At 42.1% G+C, this 22,909-nt stretch overlaps 1 protein-coding gene across 1 annotated transcript in view; it reads right to left on the bottom strand.

Annotated features, from left to right (window-relative positions):
* Window positions 1–22,909, bottom strand: part of RAB3GAP2 (RAB3 GTPase activating non-catalytic protein subunit 2) — a 586,520-nt gene that overhangs the window by 213,913 nt on the left and 349,698 nt on the right. The window contains exons 19-23 of the mRNA XM_078649806.1: window positions 21,597–21,724; window positions 18,319–18,532; window positions 10,914–11,011; window positions 3,245–3,350; window positions 767–927 (exon numbers count right to left, since the gene is read on the bottom strand). Of these exons, the coding sequence (XP_078505932.1) occupies window positions 767–927; window positions 3,245–3,350; window positions 10,914–11,011; window positions 18,319–18,532; window positions 21,597–21,724 (707 nt within the window). The remainder of the gene's footprint in view (window positions 1–766; window positions 928–3,244; window positions 3,351–10,913; window positions 11,012–18,318; window positions 18,533–21,596; window positions 21,725–22,909) is intronic.

The raw sequence follows: 22,909 nt of genomic DNA on the forward strand, positions 1-22,909 counted from the left end.
TTTACTTTGTCTATAAAAAATATTTTTTGTAATGTATTGGAAACATTTGAACTTTGTACTTGTCAATTTTGATTTACAATTTTGCTGTGAACGCCTAAATAAAATAAAAAATAAATAAAAAAAGACAAAATGGTGCTGACAGTTTTTAAAACTGAGCTTAAACTGTGATTGATTTTATACGCTGTATGCATTGGTTGTTTATCTATTTATTGGATATCACCATTTGTTGATGCTAATGTATTGGTTGGCACGTCTTATTGACCTTTTACTGTTTTTTATGTTCATGTGTTGATGAATTTTCATATTCGATCTGACAATGAAATGAAATGAATAGGTACAAGAGTAGCGATGGGGACAAACATGATATGAATGAGGTAGTTGCACATAACTGTTCTTAATGGCTTGGATCAGTGTTTTTGGGTAGAGATGCAAGTAATGTCAAAAAGGAGCTTAACATAGGTGCGCATAAAGAGAAAATAAGAGGTTGCAATAGTCAGCTAATCATCGGGGAGAGATCAGAGCTCCTCCTATAGGATGGGCAGTCTTGACTGTTTATGCCAATACACTGATGGGAGTATTTGTTGCACATCAAAAAAATCTTGCAGCCTGAGTGTGATTCTGAGGTTCTTTACAACCACTAACCCTGGCAGATCCCTTCAGCAAAGTAAGACATGGAAGGAGCTTCAATTATGCCATGATAATGCTGCACACTATTTAGTATGATGTTGAAAAGGAAACGCAGAGCAGCAGCCTGATGCAAACTCACTTTGTTCTCCACTACATTGTTGGATATATTTGCAGCTACTGAGTGCCCAACTAGGGCAGCTAGTAAGGCCGCTCCATTCTTCTCAGACTGGATACATGCTGTCCGCATCTGTTGCCACCAAGGCGAAATGGAGTGAACATCCCAAGACTCATCAATGGCTACTGAAGAGATAATAGAAGGGACAGAGATTGTAATTATAATGCACAATATTTAAAATATGTGGACGAAATAAGCACCTTAAAATACATTTACAGCAACCAACATCAATTCTGTTGTTCTTCTTGTGAGTTAGTCCAGTGACACTGGGGATTGCAGTTTTTGTGCAGTAAATGTGTGAAATAAAGCTTTTGTCTGTAGAAATTGAGTACCATCCAGTGGTTCTATGAGTGAACCACACAGAAAACAGAACATGAGGAAGAGCTCAATGGGGCCTCTGTAACAAAGGAACTTAATGTGTGTCTGCAACAAGAACTACTTACAAGTGCTTGCTGCACAAAAATTATCAAGTTAAATTTTAGTACCCAGTTCAGAATCAAATGTTTTTTTTTTTGCCCAAGGACATTGACTATAAAAGTACAATTAGAACGATACACGAACATTTGACAATATAAAATAAAACTACAACCACAACATACAGATAAAAAGACATGATCCAGGCCCAAATGTAAAATAAAATCAATAAGATATTGGTTAAAACATCAAGGAATTATACAATGTAACAGCAGACTTTAAAAACAAGACCATTGTAAAACAGATGTCCTGAGACTGCAGTGACTGAAGATATTAAAGCACAGCTCTACAAGTGTTTATCTTACAATTCCGTAGAGCCAGTATGAGTAGGCCCATACTCAATTCTCTATAAAACCTACAAAAAACAGAAAGTGCTATACTGTTTGGTCAGACGATTCATCGCAAGGACAGCAACAGATAGTACAGACATCATACTGAAAAAGAGGAAATCACAGTTTCCATCTAACAGAGCCCAGGCAAAATCTTGTACGGAGTGACCGTTCCCAGTGGCTAATAAACCACTCTACATAAGGTCCAGATCTGGGATGCTTTTTAATCATCACATAATGCCTACAGAAATCTGGGGAGGATAGGTCCCGGTCCCTTGCCATGCACTGAGCCAACAGGAACTTTTCCTTAATCCACCTCTTGTACTCCTTTGTGATAAATGTAGGATCAGTGAAAAGACTGAGTCTGTCAACACTGGAGAGGTTAGTTTGAATGTACTGAAACCATGGCAGATAAAAAGGACCTTGGGTGCACTCCAAACAATCTTCAATTACAGCTCTACACAGAGATGCCTGGGCATTAGACCAGACAGAGCACCAGAGTAACAATGAGGCTGACTTAATATGATCTTCGACAAAGTTTACGTCAAGCTCTTTGTGCACCTTACTATTAATGCTGGTGGGGGAACTCCTAACAGCTTAAGCAGCACCCTGTTTCCTTCTAACTGCAGGTTACTCACATTTGTGCAGACTCAAATCTCAGCACTATATATCAAAACTGGGACACATCTACGTCTATAGATCTCAATAAGTGGCAAATGAGCATGTTCCCAATACTTGCAAAAAAACTTTTTTTTTTTTTTAAAAAGACCCAGTAGCATGTTTAAAGCTAAAACACCTATTAGCCATACATGTAGTCCAGCTAAGATTATCCTCAAAAGAGATGCCTAAGTAGGGGAAGGATCGCCCTCGCTCTACTTGATGGGCCTTAATATAAACATAACCGGTCTTCACAGCCTCAGGGCCACTAACCATTATAAATGTTTTAGACCTGTTGGTTTCCTGGCTGAGGGCCTCCCTAAAACCAACAAACCCATAAATGAGCATCTTCAGCCCGTTGGAAATTCTGGCCCGGAGGACGGTGTCATTGTCATCGAATAATGCCGGCACCTTCCTGTTGTTGATTTTAGGGACATCAGTGCCCAAACCTACTTGGGCTGTCTCTAGCTTATTGATGTAGAGGAGGAAGAGGTTGCCAACCAGCAGGCACCCCTGCCGGACCCCTCTCTGTAAGCTCAAAGAGTCCGAACATTCCTCATTTTTCCAATACCTCACCCTGGCTTAGAGGTTCAAGTGCAGCTCCCTCAAGAACTGTACTAACCCCTTTTCCACACACATGTCAGTCAAGAGGTCCCACAATTTTGATGTGTTAACGCTATCAAAAGTGCTAGACAGATCCATGAACAGATCCAATCACACTTTATACATGGGAGCAGTGTCCATTCTGACATGGGGGGCGGGGCGGGGTTCATAATAGAGCAGTTTAGACTGTGGCATGGTAATGGTACTTTACACTCTGTGCACAATGTTAATACTGTCATGGAAATTATTTGCATTTGTGCATGATAGTGGTAAATAAATTAGTCTAACTCCAGCAATAAGTCATACGCACAACATAGCAAGCAGAAAGCCTTGTGAAGTGGGCAATAACATTTTAAGAAGATTAAACAATGTATCTTACCTTTCATGGTGCTCAGCAGGGACAATAAGGAGTGCATGTAACAAACGGACTGTGTGTTTTCAAGAATTTCACTTTCGTTGGAGAGCCACAAATTGAGTAGCAGTGACTAAAAACATACAAATGAGTTTAAGACAGTGTGATGACAAACCAAATATGCCTGGGTATAGCCATACAACCCTAACACCTTAAATGGTTGCACTATCAATCACAGCTTAATTAAAAAAAAAAGGTTTGCCCTACAGCTTGATCACAATAACATTTCAGCTGAATGAGATTGACGAAGTACAACCTGAGCAGATGTGTGTAGTAAGCTAAAATCTCAGCACAAAAATATATCTCTTAAGTTAATGTATTTTATAATGTTTCTGCCTATTAATTAAGTTACGAGAATGTGACAGGAAGTGAAATAGAGAGCAAGATAGAGTAACCAAGTGATGCCCATGTGTAAATAACAGCATTTTTACAGAACGCATGATTAACTGATGTGTTAGTATCTTAAAATGGTGATTTGGTCAGTGCAGATTTGTACACTCTTGTTGTACAGGAAGGAGTAGTGCTAGTCCTCTCTCACAATTCCACAAGAATAAATAACTCTTCAAATATCAAAAATGCAGATTACTCGCCATTACTCCGAATTTTGCTATGTTTCATCTCAGTACTTAATAAGTGAGACTGAGTCTGTGTCTGGAAAAGAGTCAACTTCAAATGCATATTTTTGTATCCCATGTCTTACCCTGGTCTGACTGTATCTGTCCATTACCCAGAACCTTCTATCCCAAAGAAGCACTTTACCCATTACTATCTCATTACTCATCCTTAATGCAGTCATTATTCCTGTGGATTTACTGTACCAGTGAAAGTGAGAATTTACTCCAAAGCTGTAAAATACAGACACTAACACAATTAGAAACATGTCAGACTAATGGGACGCCAACTCACGTTTAAATTCATCAGACAGATGAAGAGCACAGGGAAGACTTTTGAAATATCTTACACCCAGATAGTGCTCTACTCCCCTTAATGTCCATCTGCAGAAAGCTTATAATGTTGCGCGACTGCTTAGAGAAATCACTCCAGTAGTACACAGGGGTGGGCAAATTCCTTTGTTTTCAATCCGCAGTAAGCGGATGTGAAAAACCGCAGGCAATTTTGAGGCTTCCGCTGTTTTCACATTAGTCTACCTTGTGTTGAAAAAAAGGCAGAATACAAAAGAAATGCCCTACAGAGCAAGAAGGAGGAATGCACGGAACAAGGAATTCTGGTGCCGGTCAAACACTGGCTAACCTGGACAGTGCTCTTAAAAGCAACTTTTCCAGCAGAGGAGCTTGTGTGTAATGTCTGCCTGCTAGAGCACCAGGAGGACCCTGCAGGCAGGTACGTTACACAGAATTCCCCAATCGGAAAGTGTCTTTGAAGTGCACTGCCCGGGGTCCAGATAATTTATTTATCATAATGAAGTTAGCATTGAGATAAATACACTGTCTGGCCTCTCACAGTGATTCTAACAGCAACTGTGCTTTTGGCGTTTGCTTCCTTTCCACAGGGCAGCAGATCAGCCCCAATTCTGCTCCGCAGGTGAAAAAAAGAGGCTAATTTAGCAGGTTTCAAAATCTCTCCATTTTCCCATCCCTTAGCGGTATAACAGCAAAGAACAAGTTACATACCTTCGGTAATGCTTTTTCTGGTGGATACAGTATCTGCCTGTGGATTCCTCACCTTGTGAATATCCCCCTGCGTCAGCAACGTTCGGAAAAATCTTTTGTAGCACGATGGCGTGGACGACGTCATAGGAGCACGGAATCGCGCGCGACTCCGACTGATGTCACTGACTCCTTATTAGGCCCACGTCGGCGTGATGACATCAGTTCCGCCCTTTTTTCCGTGCCTTCGAGGCACCCGGACGGACCAATGACAGTAGATTTATACATATACAGTGTACACAGTACATAATATCCAAAATATCACACAGTGTGTAGACAATGTATGAAAAACAAAATATATATATAAATACATTTAAATAATGTCATGAACTCAGGTATAGTAGAGTGGACAACGGGGAGGCGGGTGGGCATGTGAGGAATCCACAGGCAGATACTGTATCCACCAGAAAAAGCGTTACCAAAGGTAAGTAACTTGTTCTTCTGATGGATACATCTGCCAGTGGATTCCTCACCTTGTGAATAGAGTCCCACAGCAGTCCCCACTCCCGGAGGAGGGTGTCCACTCTCCTATACCAGAAAATCCTGGAGGACAGAACGCGCAAAGTGGCTGTCCCTCCTCACTTCGGAATCTAAGCAGTAATGCTTTGCGAAAGTTTGGAGGGAAACCCAAGTCGCTGCTCTACAAATGTCCTCTACAGGTACACCCCTAGACAAAGCAGATGTAGAAGACTTTGCTCTAGTGGAATGAGCTCTTATACCCTCTGGAGGGTCCTTACCCTCCAGGGAGTAGCAGATCTTGATGCATAGTATAATCCATCATGAAAGTGTGCGCTTGTGCACAGCTCTTCCTTTTCTGCAGCCAGCAAATCCAACAAAGAGCTGGTCATCCACTCGATAGTCTTGTCCTATCAAGATAAAAGCTCACCGCTCTTTTAGGGTCCAGGCGGTGAAGACTCTCCTCCTCCTTGGAAGGGTGAGGGGGAGGATAGAAGGTAGGTAAGGTAATGGACTGTCCTAGATGGAAAGGAGTTACCACCTTAGGCAGAAAAGCAGCCCTGGTCCTAAGAACCATTCGTTCAGCATGAATGGCAAGAATGGGGGCTTTGAGCTTACCCTCCTTGCCGAGGTAATTGCAACCAGGAAGACCATCTTAAAAGATAAAAGTCTCATGGGACACTTGTGCAAAGGTTTGAAAGGAGAACCCATCAGAAATGTAAGCACAAGATTCGAATCCCATTGAGGCACAATAAAGGGAGTAGGAGGAAATTTATTTGTAAGACCCTTTAAAAACCTTAGAACCACAGGAGATTTAAATAAAGACGGCTGATCCGGCAGGCAGAGAAATGCCGACAAAGCCGAAAGATACCCTTTTTACTGTAGCTACAGCAAACCCTTGCTGAGCCAGGAAAAGAGCAAATTGAAGTATATCAGATAAACAAGCCCTCAAAGGGTCAATGGACTTCTCCCCACACCAAATTTATACCATCTGTATGAATAGATTGACTTGGTGGAGTCACGCCTGGCCGATAAAATGACATCCACCACCTCATGTGGGAGAGAAAAGGAATTCAGGTTGCCCCGTTCATTCTCCAGGCATGAAGGTGTAAGGTCTGGAGGTGGGGGTGTAGAACCTGCCCCTCCATCTGAGAGAGGAGATCTGCCCTGAGAGGGAGACGGAGCGGCGGGCACGAGGAGAGGTAGAGTAGATCTGTGTACCACACCCTTCTTGGCCAATCCGGGGTGATCAAAATAACTTGGGCCCAGTCTTGGCGAATCTTCCTCAGAACCCGAGGAATCAAGGGTATGGGAGGAAACGCGTAAAGGAGCTGCGAGCTCCAACTCAACTGAAACGCGTCCCCCAAAGCTCCCTGCATCGGAAACTGGAGACTGCAGAGTGACGGGCAGTGAGCATTCTCGTAAGTGGCGAACAGGTTCACCCGAGGAGTTCCCCACGTCCGAAAGACGTGACTAACTACCTCTGGATGAAGCCTCCACTCGTGGTCAGCCAAGAACTGCCGACTGAGACTGTCTGCACGCACAGAACTCCGGCCAGATGATTTGCCATCAGACAAATCTGATGGTCCTGCAGAGACACTGCAACCCTACTCCTTCCTGCTTGTTGACATACCACATCGCAGAGGTGTTGTCCGTCAGGACCTGAACCGACCGACCGCGAAGGGAAGGGAGGAAGGAAGGCCTTGAGTGCCAGACGTATCGCCCGCAATTCCAGAAGGTTGATGTGAAGCAACCTTTCCTCTGGAGACCAAAGACCTTTGATCTCCAGATCCCCCAGATGAGCACCCCACCCTAGAGTGGATGCATCCGTTATTACTGTGGCCACCGATGGAGGTAGTTGGAAGGGCTTTCCTTGAGACAGATTGCCCTCCACACTCCACCAAGACAGATCCGCTGCAGTTATGTTATGTTATGTTATTCAGAATTTGTTAAGCGCACGGTCACCCGAAGGTTTCATGGCGCTGAGGGGAGACAGATGGTAAGGAAGTGGTCTAACCGTGCGCTTGCTTGAATAACCAGGTCTTCAGATCACCCCTGAATTTCACCAGGTTAGTACAGGACCGGAGAGGCAGGGGGAAGCTGTTCCAGGTCTTTGGGGCAAGATAGGCGAATCGACATCCTCCAAGTCGTTTTTTCTTGTACAGTGGCAGCTTAAGGAGAGACTGATGGGCAGAGCGAAGGTTCCGATTTGGTTCATATTTATTTATTAGATGATTAATGAACCTGGGGCTTTTGCTGTGGAGTGCTTTATGAACCAGGCAGCCTACTTTAAATGTGATCCGGTACTCAATAGGAAGCCAATGAAGAGGCTAGCAGGGGTTTCGCCGAAGTCCTTCGATTACTTTTGAATATTAACCTCGCAGCTTGATTTTGGACGATCTGTAGTCGTCTGGATAGAGTGAGGGGGAGGCCCAGATATAATGAGTTCGAGAAATCAAGGCGAGAGAGAACCAAGGCGATCACCACTTGGATGAGGGCAGAGTGTGTCAAAAGGTGGGCAATTTTTCTGATCTTTCGAAGTTGAAAGAGGCTGGAGGAGATCACTGTTCCTACCTGATTTTTCAGGGAAAGATCGGCGTTAAGGGTGACTCCAAGGCTCTTCACCGATTGAGAAGGGGGGGATCCCATCGAGGGTGGCCAAAAGTGAGGGCCCCAGCTAATCATACTCTTACCAGGGAGTACCAGCTCAGTCTTTCCGGGATTGAGCTTCAAGTGATTCTCATCCATCCAGTCCTTGATATGCAACATGCCATGACATGGGTCCCATGCTCACTTTGCCATAGGAAACAAGTTTCATATCACTGATGAGGCCCTTGCTCGGCCTCATCAGTGATATGTCCACTGTCAGTGATATGAAACTTGTTTCCTATGGCAAAGTGAGCATGGGACCCATGTCATGGCATACTGCTGCATTTTGTGTGCATTAGGAAAATAAACCATTATGGATGAAACCTTAATTTTTTAGGAACGATTAAAAGATTTTTCCCGCTGGCAATCACTGGGGATGCATTCCAGACAATTATTTTTTGCCTCATGCACCACTCTCATGGCCTGGGCGCTTATCCTCCTTTCTGGTGCCATTTGTGCCTCACACCAACACAAAAACAACATAGGAAGTCTTGTGGGAGATCCTATAGCACTGTTCAATGGTGGCAAGTTTGTCCTGTGGTAAGAAAGGGACATGCAGTGCCAATCTGTAATCATTGGCAGCTACCTGCGATATTCAGGAGTACAAGTACGAAGAAACTGCAAATAGTGTACGTGAATGTTGGAATACTGTGGTGGCAGGCAGTTTTTGAAGGACCGCCATTTAAGACAGTCACATAAATCAACATCTGCTGTGCATTCTTCTTCCTGGAAGTGGGCTTAGGCAGGTTAGCAGCATGCAATGGCTCTTCTGGCAGTCTCTGGCAATATTTCCCACTGACTGTCAGTCCTCAGTGTTAGGGAATGCTTTTCCTGCAACAATAGCTTCTGCAGTAAATTAGCATAGACCAATCAGGGCAATCAGGGCACCAACACTCGTGCCATGCAACAATTAGAATGCCTGCCGTTTAATTAACTTTGCAAGTTTGCTACACTGGGCAAAATAGATAAAATGGTGATTGTGCAAGATAGAGTTTGGGTATTATTATTGATGCTTGAATATTGTTATGCAAATCTTGAGTTGAGGACGATTGTGAGAAATAGCGCTTTGGACATTATTGTGCACCTTTGAACAGTGGATAAACATCCTTGAACAGTGTTAAACAGTGTTATGCAGGTAGGCAGTGGATGCTCTAAAGATGTGTTTTATTGGGACATGTAAAATAACTAATATCTGGTCAGGAATGCTCCACCTTACACCCCCAAGAACACATTGGCCACTCCTTATGAAGCACTCCTTTTTTAGGACTTGAAGCACATGGTGTGCCTTCCAAAATTTAAATATGGGCATATGTTATAGTTGTATTATGCTTTCACTTTATACTTGCAATGAGGAGGCAAGATTAATGTACAACATTTCCCTACTGATGCAGTATGCTTGCCTTACTATAAATTGTGCCCCATCATTAATGCTGCAGTTTGTTTGCTTTATAGTAAATTGTGTCCTATGGCCTGACACCAGCTCACAGTTATATTCACAGTAAATGTATTACTAAATGTATGCAAATGTAAAGAATTAGTGCTACCGTTGAAGTCAATATTAACGCCCAGTGAGCAGATCTCCCACTGCATCCTCCCCAAATCGTTTTGCCTTATTTGGCCACTCAACATCGATGTCATTAGTAGCTGAGCTGTAGATGCCCCAGATGGACTTCTGGAAGCACACTGGCTTTAAGGAACTGAAGCCAGACTGCTACCCAGGATGAGAAGAGACTATATGCAAACTGGTTTTGGTACTGCTCTCACTCCAGTTCAAAATGCCAGATCACATCCCTTATGATAGAGAATCCAAGCAAATCCAGACCGGATTCAGTCTTGATGAGCCTCACCAGTGAGATACATATGGGTTCTCACCGTGGGGAGTATGCAAATGTTCTCACTGATGAGAAAGGAATGAACATAAGGCAGCTGTGCAGGTGTAAATGGTACAGAACCTGCAAAAAGGCAGCCCCACAGGTGTGCAGAAGATGCAAAGTGTTCTTTACATTTGATGGTGTTAAAATGGTCTGGACTTCTCCTTAGGCGGTTCTACCTAAATCAGTAAACTGTGCAACACGAGAACAGATGCATTACCTAGTTTAAAAAGTCTACCTCCTCATGTTCTAAACATTAAGAAGCCAAATCCATAAAATAGTTTCCCTTAAAAAGGGTGGATCGGACATATCATGAGGTGGCTGGAGGCTTCAAAGACATTTAGAAGAGATCTCTGATAGAGTTCTGGAATATGAGTTACCTTCAAATCCCTAAACGTCTTGATGAAATCTAACATTATTGGTCTGTAATGAGACGCTAAGTTTCCTGCTGCTAATGCATGGAACTGGGAAGATTGACGGAAGGTGTCACAACTTTGCTGTTTAGAAATAATCATGTATGACACTTTAGAGATCTTGCTCTGGCCAATATTGTATAAATTAGTGTCAAGGAGTCATGAAAAATGCAGTGCATTCTAAATTCAAATGTTTCGAAAAAACACAACAGAGACTTTCTGAGCCAGGGGAAGCTATAAACTGAAATATGTATAGTGTTTTACATGAGACTGGTCATAGAGAAACAACATAACAGCTATACCTTAGTATTAGCTCGGATAGCTGTTCCTTAATGTTGTTCTACATTGTGTAAAATAAATGTGCCATGGTACATGCAAGAAAACAATGAATACACACTTTAGTAGCTGAGATATTATCTATGAGAGATCTTCTCTATAAATGAAAAAGAAAAACATAGTTTAACTCGGGTTATGGTGATAATAATGAATGGGTTATGTTGAGTCCAGATAATTTCATAGATTCCATGCTTCTGCAAACACAGTATTCCATTTTTAGACTCTACATTAATCATCCTCTTACCAGCAATATCTGAGGACTAAATCCTGCTGATTCCAAAGCGTTGCACATTTCCTCTGATGAGCATTCTCCACGTAGACACTTTGAGAAAAAGAAACTGCCTAAAATATTCAGAAAGCACTGGTAAGCATCATTACTGAAACAACACTGTGCAATGCATTGTTACAAAATACATACAATATTTAAAATCAAACTGAAATCAAAGATTTGTGGCCAGTGGCAATCACAAGGGCATCATTAATCCATTCAACTCTAAAAAAGCTAATCAGATTGCAAATTAGATAATTTGTTGGCATAATATTTAAAATGTTTTTTTTCAGAATTGAAGTAAATGGTTTTATACTGTGTTTTTTTCAAACGTTTATTTACCTCTTAGCAAAAAATATCTGGAGGATTAACCCACTACTTCGTCTTGTTTGCTACTGCCAAAGAATTATGGATACTTGGCTAAAAGCTTAAAATCCAAAAATGACTAACCATTGTTCCTTATTTAAAATACCTTTCTGCAGAGAACATATCAATATGTAGCCAGGAAAACAAATTCTCCATTTTACTGTTTAAGTGCCTGAATGCATTTGCATTTCTTTCACAAGTCTGGTATAAATGACATAACTACCCCTGTTACTTCCTCACCCTTCTCTCAGTACACTCATCAATCTCCCCTTAATTGTTGAATTCACAGTTGCTAGTGTTCACTTCTTTCCCATTTATCCCTAACCTCTTCCAGTTTCTTGATTCTTGTTTCAATGAAATGTATGTTACTTGTACGCATATTATGTCTAGTAATATGCAAGGATAATTACTTACCCAGTTAGCATCTGTTCTTTGCATGTAAAGCTGTAAATTCACATGCTTTGCATACTCCTGCCATCTAGTGTTGGGTCCGGATGTTTGCAAGTTGTTTTTCTTTGAAGAAGTCTTTCAAGTCACGAGGTAAGGAGACTCCTCCTTTCGGAGATAGCGAGGATGGGCATCAACTCCATTGTTAGATTGTTTTCCCGCAGAGGGTGAGAATGGAATTAGTAAGTGTAGGATAGAGATGTCCATGCGTATGAATGTAAATTGAGAACTAAAACAAGTACAGAAGACCAGGGAGGCTGGTGGGCGCATGTGAATCTACAGCTCTACAAGCCAAGAACAGATGCTTACAGATCACATGCTTTGCATAGACAATACAGCATTATACTCCCAAAGCGGTGGCTAACTTGTAGTGGTTGTAGGTTTTGAAAATGTGTTCTTAGTACTGCTTGGCCTACATTTGCTTGTCTCACTGAAACAGCTATAGTGTTTGGTGAATGTGTGCGTTGTAGACCATGTTGCTGCCTAACAGATGTCGGCTAGGGGAATATTGCCCAGGAAGGCAATAGCAGCCCCTATTTTGCGATTGGAATGCGCTCTATGGGGTATTATTAAAGTTCTTTTTGCTTTGGCATAAATGTAAATGTAAATGTGGGATACTTGTAAAGCGCACTGTTACTCTACCCGAGTGTCCTGGCGCTGTAGACCGCTGGGGAACCCGTCCTGGTTTTCCCTGTGAGATGGTCCCTTTCTGGGTATCTCCAGGGTAAAACCAGGCATCCCCGGCGTCTGTGGGGGGCCGTTGTAGAGATGAGGCAAGCTTAATGCCCAGAGTTACCAAGTGTGTTCCCTGGTTAGAGTAGGCACTGAGGCGAGAAATATCGAGTCCGTTGACCCTGGTCCAAGACCCTGCCGCGTCGGGAATTGAACCCTGGTCCCGGGCCGTTCTTTGCTTACAGGTCTGCCGCCTCTAACCAGTGAGCCACACCTCTCCAACATGTTTGAATACAATTTATAATCCATCTTGCAATACCTGACTTAGATATGGAATTGTCTTTGTGTGGTGGAGAAAAAGCAACAAATATGTGCTTTGTTTTCCGAAATTCTTTGGTTTTTTCTACTAATATAGTATAGCTCTTCTAACATCAATTGTGTGTAGAGCTCTCTCTGCTACAGAATCAGGTTGAGGAAAGAACACAGGTAACTCAACTGATTGATATAAAGGCAGATACCACTTTGGGGAGAAATTTAGGATTGGTTCGAAGAACCACCCTATCCTTGTGAAGTTAAAAGAAAGGTTCCTGTATAGTTAATGCCTGAAGTTCACAAACTCTCCTTAGTGAGGTTACTGCTATGAGGAAAGTAACCTTCCATGAGAGGAATTGTAACTAAGATTTGTGCATTGGTTCATAAGGTAGACCCATTTGTCTTGTAAGGACTACGTTTAAGTTCCACTCTGGTACTGGGGGAACTGTTGGTGGTATCACTCTTTTCAATCCTTCAATGAAGGCTTTAATCATTGGTACTCTAAATAGAGATACGTGTTGTCTATTTTACAAGTATGCGGCTATTCTTGCCAGGTGTGAACAATTGGATGTGTAAGCCAATCCAGACTGCTGTAAAAGCAACAGATAACAAATGATGTTCTGTACAGAAGCATCAAGTGGATTGATATTATTGTTGTTACAATAGATAACAAACGGTTTCCATTTTGCTGCATAACACTGTTTGGTAGTAGGCTTTCTTGCCTCTTTGAGAATATTCATACTGTCTGGTGGTAGATGTAAATAACCAAACTCTACGACTCCAGGAGCCAAATAGCTAGGTTGAGTTCTTTTGGATTTAGATGTCTGATTTCTTCATGGCTCTGAGTGAGGAGACTGGGTGTGAGATGTAACTTTTGATGTAGAACCACCAAGAGTTTAACAGGGTGGTGTACCAAGGTTGATGAGCCCAAGTGGGGGCTACTAAGATCAGTGTGAGGGATGTTTGTCTGAGCTTCCGTACCAGTAATGGAATTAGTGGGAGAGACGGAAAAGCGTAGGCAAATATCCCTGACCAATTCATCCATAGAGCATTGCCTTTGGATAGATGGTGTGGGAACCTGGATGTAAAGTTTGGGTATTTTGCATTGTGTACTGTGGTAAACAGCTCTATCTCTGGAAATCCCTATAGTTGAAAGTAGGGAAGAAAAACTTGGGGATGCAGTTCCCACTCATGAACTTGCTGCCTGTGTCTGCTGAGCAGGTTGGCCATTTGATTGTCTTCTCCTGGAAGGTGTTCTGCTAGGAGATGCATTTTGCAATGATTTGCCCAATTCCAAATGCTTTGTGCAAGGGGCGACAGCTGGAGAGTGTGTCCCTGCCTGTTTCTGATAGTACATTGCTGTCATGTTGTCTGTGCGGACTAGGACAGTTTTGCCTCCAACTGGTTAAAGATGCGTCTGCTGGCCGTACAGTCTGTGGAATCGGGTCATTGAAGGACCGCCCTTTTGATAAGTTTTGAGGGTTCGACCACTGCAGAGAGTGATAGGTGCGGCTGTCTACCAACACTAGATCAGTTAATTGACCCTGTGACTGATTCCACTGATGCACTAGACATTCTTGCAGAGGACGCATGTGAAGCCTTGCGTGAGGTAGATTGCAATGCAGAATGCCAGCATTCCCAGCAGTTGCATAAAAACTCTGGCTGGTAATGTTTGATTAGGTTGAAATTTTAGTATTGTGGAATGAATATTGTGAATCCTGGCTACATTGGAAAGGCTAGAACTTTGAGTGTGTTGTGGAAAGCTCTTAGATAAGTCTGCACATGTGCAGGGAACAGGTGAGATTTCTGAGCATTGATTGTGAAACCCAACTGATGAAGTAGGTGTATTGTTGACTCAGTGTGTAGTATATAGTTCTGGTAAATGCCGGCTTTGATAAGCAAGTTGTCTGGGTAAGGGAAGACATGGATACACTGTCTCCTGAGATGAGCGTCTACCACTGCGAGTCATTTGGTGAACACTCAGGGGGCGGTGGAGACGCCAAATGAAGTACCTTGAACTGGTAATGTTTGCCTGCTATCACAAATCTGAGGTATTTAAAATGAGCGGGATGAATTGTAATGTGAAAGTAGGCGACTATTAGATCTAGAGTAGACATGAAGTCATCCTGCTGTAAAAGGGGAAATACTTATTGAAGATTCACCATGTGAAAGTGCTCTGACAGTATGTATTTGGTTAACTCTCTGAGATCTAGAATAGGTCTTAATGAGCTGTCCTTTTTGGGAATTAGAAAGTAAAGGGAATAAACCCCTGACCCTTGGTACTGAAGTGGGACTGGTTCTATAGCCCCTTTGAGTAATAGAGATTGCACTTCTTGTTGAAGCAAGTGCTGGTGGTCTGGTGAAAATTTGTGATATTGAGGTGGAATGTTTGGAGGGTTGTTGGGAAGCTCCAGGCAATAACGATGTTAGATGATTCCAATAACTCATTTGTTATTGATTCCCAAATGGGGAGAAAGTCTTGAAGTGTTCCACCAACAGGTGTGGAATAGTCGGAGGGAAGTTTGGGGAAGTCACTGCTTATTTTGGGAAGTGGAATTGTGCGGTGTGGTGTTTTAACCTCTGCCCCTGAGACTATGTCCCCTATAACCTCCTCTGAAAAATCCTCATGTAAAAGATGATTGGGAATTATTTTTGTAAGAGGAAGTGTTTTGGTCTGTCCCTGTTGACTTGGACCCTCCCCTGTAAAAGGAGCGCCAAAAGGAGCCTCTATTTGAGGGAGATTGAAGCGCTCCCATTAATTTTGCTAAATCGGTGTCTTTTTTCATTTTTTCGTGCGCTTGATCAACTTCAGGGCCGAAAAGATGTTTCTTGTCAAAAGGTATGTTGAGAATAGATTACTGGACTTCAGGTTTGAACCCTGAAATCCGTAACCAGGCATGTCTCCAGAGTAGGATGCTAGTATTTACCTCTCTAGTTGCAGTGTAAGCCGCATTTACAGCGCATCTAATGGAAGTGTTGGAAATTAGTTTACCTTCTTGAACTAAATCCTGAGCTTTGGCCTTATGCTCATCTGGAAGAAACTGCAGTAATTGCTCCATTTTGTCACAGTGGACCCTATCATATCTTGCTAAGAGACCTTGGGTGATAGAAATACGCTGATGATTAGCTGTGCCTCAACATACCCTTAAGCATAGGCAGTGTCTTCCTCTAAGGATTCTTTGTGCAGCCCATGGTATTGTGCAGCTCTAGCAATGAGCTCCTGATATGACAGATTGTTATCAAGTAGAGATGGTCTGGCAGGGTAAAGACCTGGGTCTGGCACCTGTGGAGGATCAACTGTATAATACGTCCAAGGTTCTACTGGTAACTGTGTGTCATCTTCATCATCAGTATCACCTGCATCAAGGTGAGGTAGAGGAGAGACTGATGAGGAGTGATGTGTAAAGGATCAAGTTGTGGTGTAGAGGGAGGAGGAGGAGATGGTAGTGTGTGGTATGGACTAGTACCCACATGCTTCCTCTTCAATGGAATCTTATAAGAGCTGTAGTCATCAGGAAGCTTGTGCTTGGATGGCAGTTTAGCATGAGTATGCCCTGTGTCAGGATCAATATAGTTTTTTCTGTTTCGGATCTGACTTAGGTGGTACACCATCCATGTTTGGATCCGGTTGCTATACAGGCAGCTCTTTAGTTTTCAGCACCAAAGCTTTCGGAGCCGAGCTGGAATGTCCTTTCTGCGCTGAAGATTTCGGCTGAGAGGAATGATTCTTTGGTTTCGGTGTTAAAGTTTCGGCAACAAACCGATTTTATGCTTAGAGCCCGAAGGTTTCGGCTTGGAAGTGGGTTTTGGCCGACTCGGTCCCGAGCCAGAAGGCTTGTCAGAGTGTTTCAGTGCCGAGCCGGAACGTCAGAAACCTCTTCTCTGGAGGCAGTGGTGCCGAAGCCTTAGATTTTTTAGGGACGGTGCGTGGGGACAGGAGGGCATGGGGGGGGACAGGGGGTCTTCTGTACTCACGTCGCTTTGTTCCTGCGGCACATCGTCGTGATCGAGGACAATCTGCAACTCTGATTCGAAGTCAGATTCCGCTGTAGCCTGTTCTTCTTTGGCCGCTGAGATCTCCTCTTGCTCGGAGTCTTCGCCGAAGAGAGCTGGTGTGTCGTCTAACTGCTGCAGTTGCATTTCTCGATGTCCAGCCTGACGATCACAGGGAGTCTTCTTTAATCTGAAGGATCGGCACGCGTCGCTGTTTTGTTCTTTGTGCTCTGGAGACAAGCACAAGTTACACACCTGATGTAAGTCTGTACCTGGATACTTCGTGTGGCACAGGGGGCAGAATTTGAATGGAGTCCATTCCATCGACAAGGAGCGGGACCGAGGTGGATAGGCCGGAAGGACGCCCGCGAATTTTCCGATCAAAATTGGAGAATTCTGATGATAGAGTCGAACCGCAGAGAAAAGAACACACGTTCGGAAACAATAGCGTCGAGGGTACAGTGGATTGCGCACTAAAGGGAACCAGATGAACGATTCCCAAGCGGAGCGCAGCAATACATGTCCAAACCCGATGGCAGAAAAAAACAATCTAACAATGGAGTTGATGCCCATGCACACTATCACCGAAAGGAGGAGTTACCTTACCTCGTGACTGGAAAGACTTTTTCGAAGAAAAACAACTTGCAAACATCCGGACCCAATACTACATGGCAGGAGTATGCAAACCATGTGATCTACTGCTAACATGCCACGAACATGTTGTTACATTGTAAAGCACTCTAATACCACTTGATAAAGCGGTGAGATAAATTGAGAGATTAGGTAGTGACAGGTTGTGGTATTGTGGTTTGTGGTAGAGCGAGGTGAGGTAAATAAAAGTCAGAGAGAGAGGTCGAGAATCTGAGGTACAGATGGAGATCCGAGATGGAAATGGAGCTCTGAGTTGCAGAGAGGTGGGTGAGGGAAGGAGAGGGGGGCGAGATGTAGAGCTATGCAAAAATAGAGCGTCAAGGTTGTAAGAGAAAGACGAAAGGTATACAGATGTGAGAGAAACAAAGTGAGTAGGGTCAGAGAGATGTGGTGATACACAGGAGTAAACAGTGATTGGTAAGGTAGATGAGATGCAGTGAAATAAGGAGACAGATATGAAAAAGATTTTTTTCCACTTCATTTTGTGACCACCTGTTTAATAGGGTGAAGTTCTGTAGCAAGCATGCCTTGCTGTTGAATTAGAAAAGAATGTGTTTGTGTGTTTTTAGAAATACCACTATTACAGTAGAACATCTTACTGTGCCAATAATTTATTTCAGGGGGAGGGAGAGGGCTATGAAGGTGGGGGCCCTGGGTGATTGCCCACTTTGACTGTGACCTAAAAATGGCTATTCTCTGGGTGTTGCTTCCTGCCCAACCGTCCAGCAGTTGAGATGGTGCAGCCCAAATAGGATGTACCTTTCTGCTGTTATCAATGTACTGCAGATTCTGAGTATGATGATGGGGAACATTTCAACAGGAAGTCAATGTGGGAAAGATCTGGAGAATTATTTGGTTATCACTGAGAAAGCCCACTCATCGGCTAGTCCTACAGATCAGATTTTGAAATTTGAATATATATTAAAAATATTCTACATACCTAGCGAGACACATTCATTGTCAGTTATCTTCTTCACATGTATTGCTTCCTTTTCACATTCTAAGAACTCCAGAAATGCTTTCACCGGTATTGTCCCATCAATCTCATCTGCAAAGCGAACGCCTTGTTTGGGGTATTCTTGCTTGTAATTTTTCAATAACATTTGCAGTCTGGTAAACTCCTTTTCATCCATCCGTAGCAACTTAGCCAACTCCTTAATAGAAACACAGAAGAATAATTAGGATTAAAACTCAAGACTATGAATTTGCTCACTTTCTGTTTTGTTGGCTATAATAATGGGTAGCTTCAGTTGTGTTCAACTTTTTTTCACAGCCGGTCATCATAGCCAACTAACTAGAAAGCTATGCAAGCATATCAGCTTTATATACAGTTCATAACAGCCTTCTTCCTAATTAGACAGTTGACGTTAAAACATTGATACAAATTTCATCAATATTTTAAAATACATAATTTTTATGTGCACTGTTACAGTTTGCATTGTGTTTGTAAGTCCACATGGAGCCTCTCATTTATCTGAGCAATTTGATTTCAATCTTTAATTTTGAAATCAAATTTCCAACCAAAGAGACAGAGAACAACACTCTGTGTAATCCAATGGCTTTTAAAATAACACCAGGAAAAGTTTGGTGAATGTGGAACTTTAGAAATTCTTAGAACATAACAATATAAACTGAAATACACTTAAGGAAGTATATAGAAAGTGGTCTGTTGATATTACAAAAAGAGCAGGAGCACACATAATAACTTAATTATCAATTATCAATTAATTTCTTTTTAGGGGTGCCATCTTTCTAACCTACCCAGTCTCTCTCTCTCTCTCTCTCTCTCTCTCTCTCAGAGACTAACTTGAGTTGTTCCTGCTTATGGGAGCTCAAAAGGGAATCAGCTGAACCTACTCTATTCACCTCTTTGGTGCTCCTCCTTCATCACAACTTCCATCAGCCTCTATATATCTTTTGGGTTTCTTTTCTCCTTCAATCCAACATTCCCCAGCCTCTAAAATACTTTTAGAGTGTCTTCGCCCTTCAAAATAATTTCCCTCAGCCTATATATACCTTTGGATTTTTTCCCCCCTTCAATGCATTTCACCCCAGCCTCTACACACCTTTGGGTTGTCTACCCCCGCACCCAACCCAACTTCCCTCAGTAATTATATATAGGGCTCCCGGTTTCATGGTATTGCTTTTTTAAACATTTCCATCTGTAGTTATCCATCTTTATTTTTTGGCCATCTTATTGGTACTTTTCCATATGTATTTTGAGAATAAATGGAGAAGTAAAATGGTATATTTCTGCATATATTTAACTGATAAACATGCACTTATACTTTGATACCTGCCATGTTTTAGCTAATTAAGCAGCCAAATATATCAAAACACTACATCTACAGGTAAATATTAGCATTACATACAAATGTTTATTAACATATGCCTTTTAAGGAAATTGAATATTGTTTTTTTTCTTTACTCGCCATGATATCTATCCGCTCAACTCTTGGCCTAGAAATCATGAAGGACAGAATGAAAAGTCAATTACAAAAAGCACAATTTTCTGTATTTTTCCGCTTTTACAAATAAATACACACAGAAATTACAATGTTTTCTGTCTGTATTTATCTGTAAAAATGGAACACTGCGAGCCTTTATTATATACCTTTGGAGAGTCTTCCCTCCTTCAACCCTACTTCTCCCAGCCTCTATACACTTTTGGAGTTTCTTGCATCCAGAGTCTTAACTTCTAAAATTCAGCTTTAAGTACCTATATAGCACCACACTGGTATATCACTTTTTTGCCCTTGAAGTTTCTGCCCACTTAAAAATCATGTGTTACTTATTCCTAGGGGTAACGGTGTAAAACTTATTATGGGTCTTTGGTTTTGCGAAAACTTTTCAACCCTTTCTTCACTTGAGAGTTAATAAAACGGCAGCTACTCAATAAATGCAAATCCCAGATTACATGATGTGCCTTTTTCCCCCTTCTGTTACTCTATGATAGCAAACATTTTCTTGCTATATGCTCTAAAGAAGCTACAGTTAACCAGGAAATACAGTGGACCAGAAAATGGGGATCTGACATTGAAGAGCACATCAATTTTCCTCACTATGAGGACTGTACAATGAGGCATTTTACAGAAAGCCTTTATGTTCCCAGCAAAGATAGTCCTTGATACTTGTTAATGGTCCATCAACAAATGTTTTTTGCATAGCACATAATATCGTTTTCAAAGGGATATATATCCAGTATCATTTATGCGTTGATTTTCTTGTGGCTCAAAGGCATATCTAGCTATTATCCATGAAATAAAGGAGCATGAGGCAGCTATTCTGCCTCTAATTAACTCTGCATTGTCTTCTATTAGTCAGGTGGTGTGAAGAAGGTTGTGCCCTGATGCAGAGCAGGTAAGACTGAGCCAACCTGGGCCTGTTATGTTGTTTGTCATACCCACAGTGATTATACTATGAAATCCTTCCCAGTCTGTCAGATGTGACCAGGCGAAAAAATATAAACCGCCTTACAGTACAGAGAGAAACAAACCACACAGTAAAATATAACCCCCTCACGGTACACAGAGGGCCAAAACCACATTCTTAAACTCACACGATTTTTACATGCAGTGCTCTTCAGAAACCTCAAAGTACCACGAACTACGACCACAGTACTGTAAGAGCCTGTTTATTTTGATAAGCAAACCTCTGTTACCCACCTGGGCATATATAAACTGCAAAATCAAATAATATTTGCTGGTAATTATTTGTGATATAGAATAGTATCATAATTGCTCTGAGGAAATGTGCACTGCTACTATATTCAAACTATCAGAAATGTGTACTGCTACTATATTCAAACTGTCAGAAGTCCCCTCTGTGTGCAGTGCTACTGTATTCAACCTCTTACAGGACCCCTCTTTATTCTCACAGCATAAATATTTCCATAAAGACATTATGTAATGGGAGTATAGAACTCAATGTTCAATACTCAGCATCTTCTGGGCTCTCTGTAGAGATATAGGAGGTGTCCAATATGTCTGTTCAGAGTATCTTTTTTGTAGAACACTGCCTAGGATTTCCTCTGCATCTACAGCTTTTGAGATATGCAGGTCTCCTGAAGTTTTAAATTCTTAGTTCTACTAAAACAATGAAAAGCGCTTGGACTTCCTCAAACTACCTAGGTAGCCTCAGCATAGTTATATCATTAGAAAGACTATATCCATTTCAAAATAAATAATTCCCAGAAAGTTTGCAAAACAGTTAACTTACATTATCTGACACAGACATTCTTGGCTGTAGTTCAGCAGAATTCAATTGGCTCACAGAATCGTACAGATGCAAAAGCTTAAGCCGTTGAGTACATAGCTGTAGTAGCCCTTCATCCACACTCTCAAGCTCTGCAAAACAAATAAATAAGGAAAATCTCTCAGACACTATTACATTTGAAAATTATTCTTACATATTTTCAGCAACTGAACACAGTGTGCCACAGAGCACAGAGCCAGGCCAAGTTTAATTTAGTGTTATTCAATGTAGAGGACCATCAATTAGCTCAAAATATAAAACTTACTTTAAACCTTAACATATTGACATATTCTGTGAATTGGACTCTATGACTATAGAATTCATATGGGGTCAGGGACAAAATAATAAGTGGTGCTTGCAACGCTTAGGCGTCCAAAAGAGTTGAGGGGCCTGGCAGTGCCTGACTTTAAATCCTATTACCTGTTAGCCGAACTAGAGTGGTATGTTCAGTGCAGTGGCGTAGCAAGACCAGGTGGTTCCTGGTGCGGAAAATATCTTGTCAGTTTGTTGACTGAACTAAAAAGTTTCGATACATATTATGTTGACTTTTTGAGGTTAATTGTCAGACGAAGTTATTCAACTCTTTTTAAATAATATTTTCCCCCCCAAAAAAGTGTTGTGAGCCCCCTAAATTATTGTTATCTTAAAAACACATAATTTTGCCATTTTGTCTGATGACACCGGGGCAGCCCGCACCCCCCTTCCTACGCCGCTGTTTCAGTGGCTTGCACACTAATGCCTAACAGGCCGAAAGCGAAACCTCTTGTTCTGGGGCTTAAGGACCTTATTAAAACAATTACGAGTGTGACTCCCATCTACAGAGGCCTCACAAGAGTTCAGTCATTATAAAATGTTGGCATCGATGCCTACAGAAAAATGACATGAAAAATACGATACTCCCCAAACTTGCCCATAGAGATGCTGCGTAAGTTACCACATGGATGTCCATGGGAGCGGTTGAAAGAGTGGGTGGCAGAGGGAGCTTCCACAGTAAGAGACTTGTTTAGAGAAGGGACATTGATGCCCATTGAGGATTTTCACTTGGAATATGATCTACCGCCTAGCTACTTTCTGCTACATAGGGCGATCACGGACACACTCAGGAAGCATTAGTTCATGGGCGTAGTGGAACCCCTTACACATCACTGTTGTCATTATTTAGTAATTTCCTGAGGCACTTTTAAGGTTGTTTCTTGCATCTGTAGAGCTATTCTACACTATAGGCCCCTTGAAAAAACTAAGATCCATTTGGGAGGTAAATGTGGGCATCCCCTGCT

The sequence above is a fragment of the Lissotriton helveticus genome, chromosome 6 (genome assembly GCF_964261635.1).
Source record: "Lissotriton helveticus chromosome 6, aLisHel1.1, whole genome shotgun sequence".
Lineage (NCBI taxonomy): Eukaryota > Metazoa > Chordata > Amphibia > Caudata > Salamandridae > Lissotriton > Lissotriton helveticus.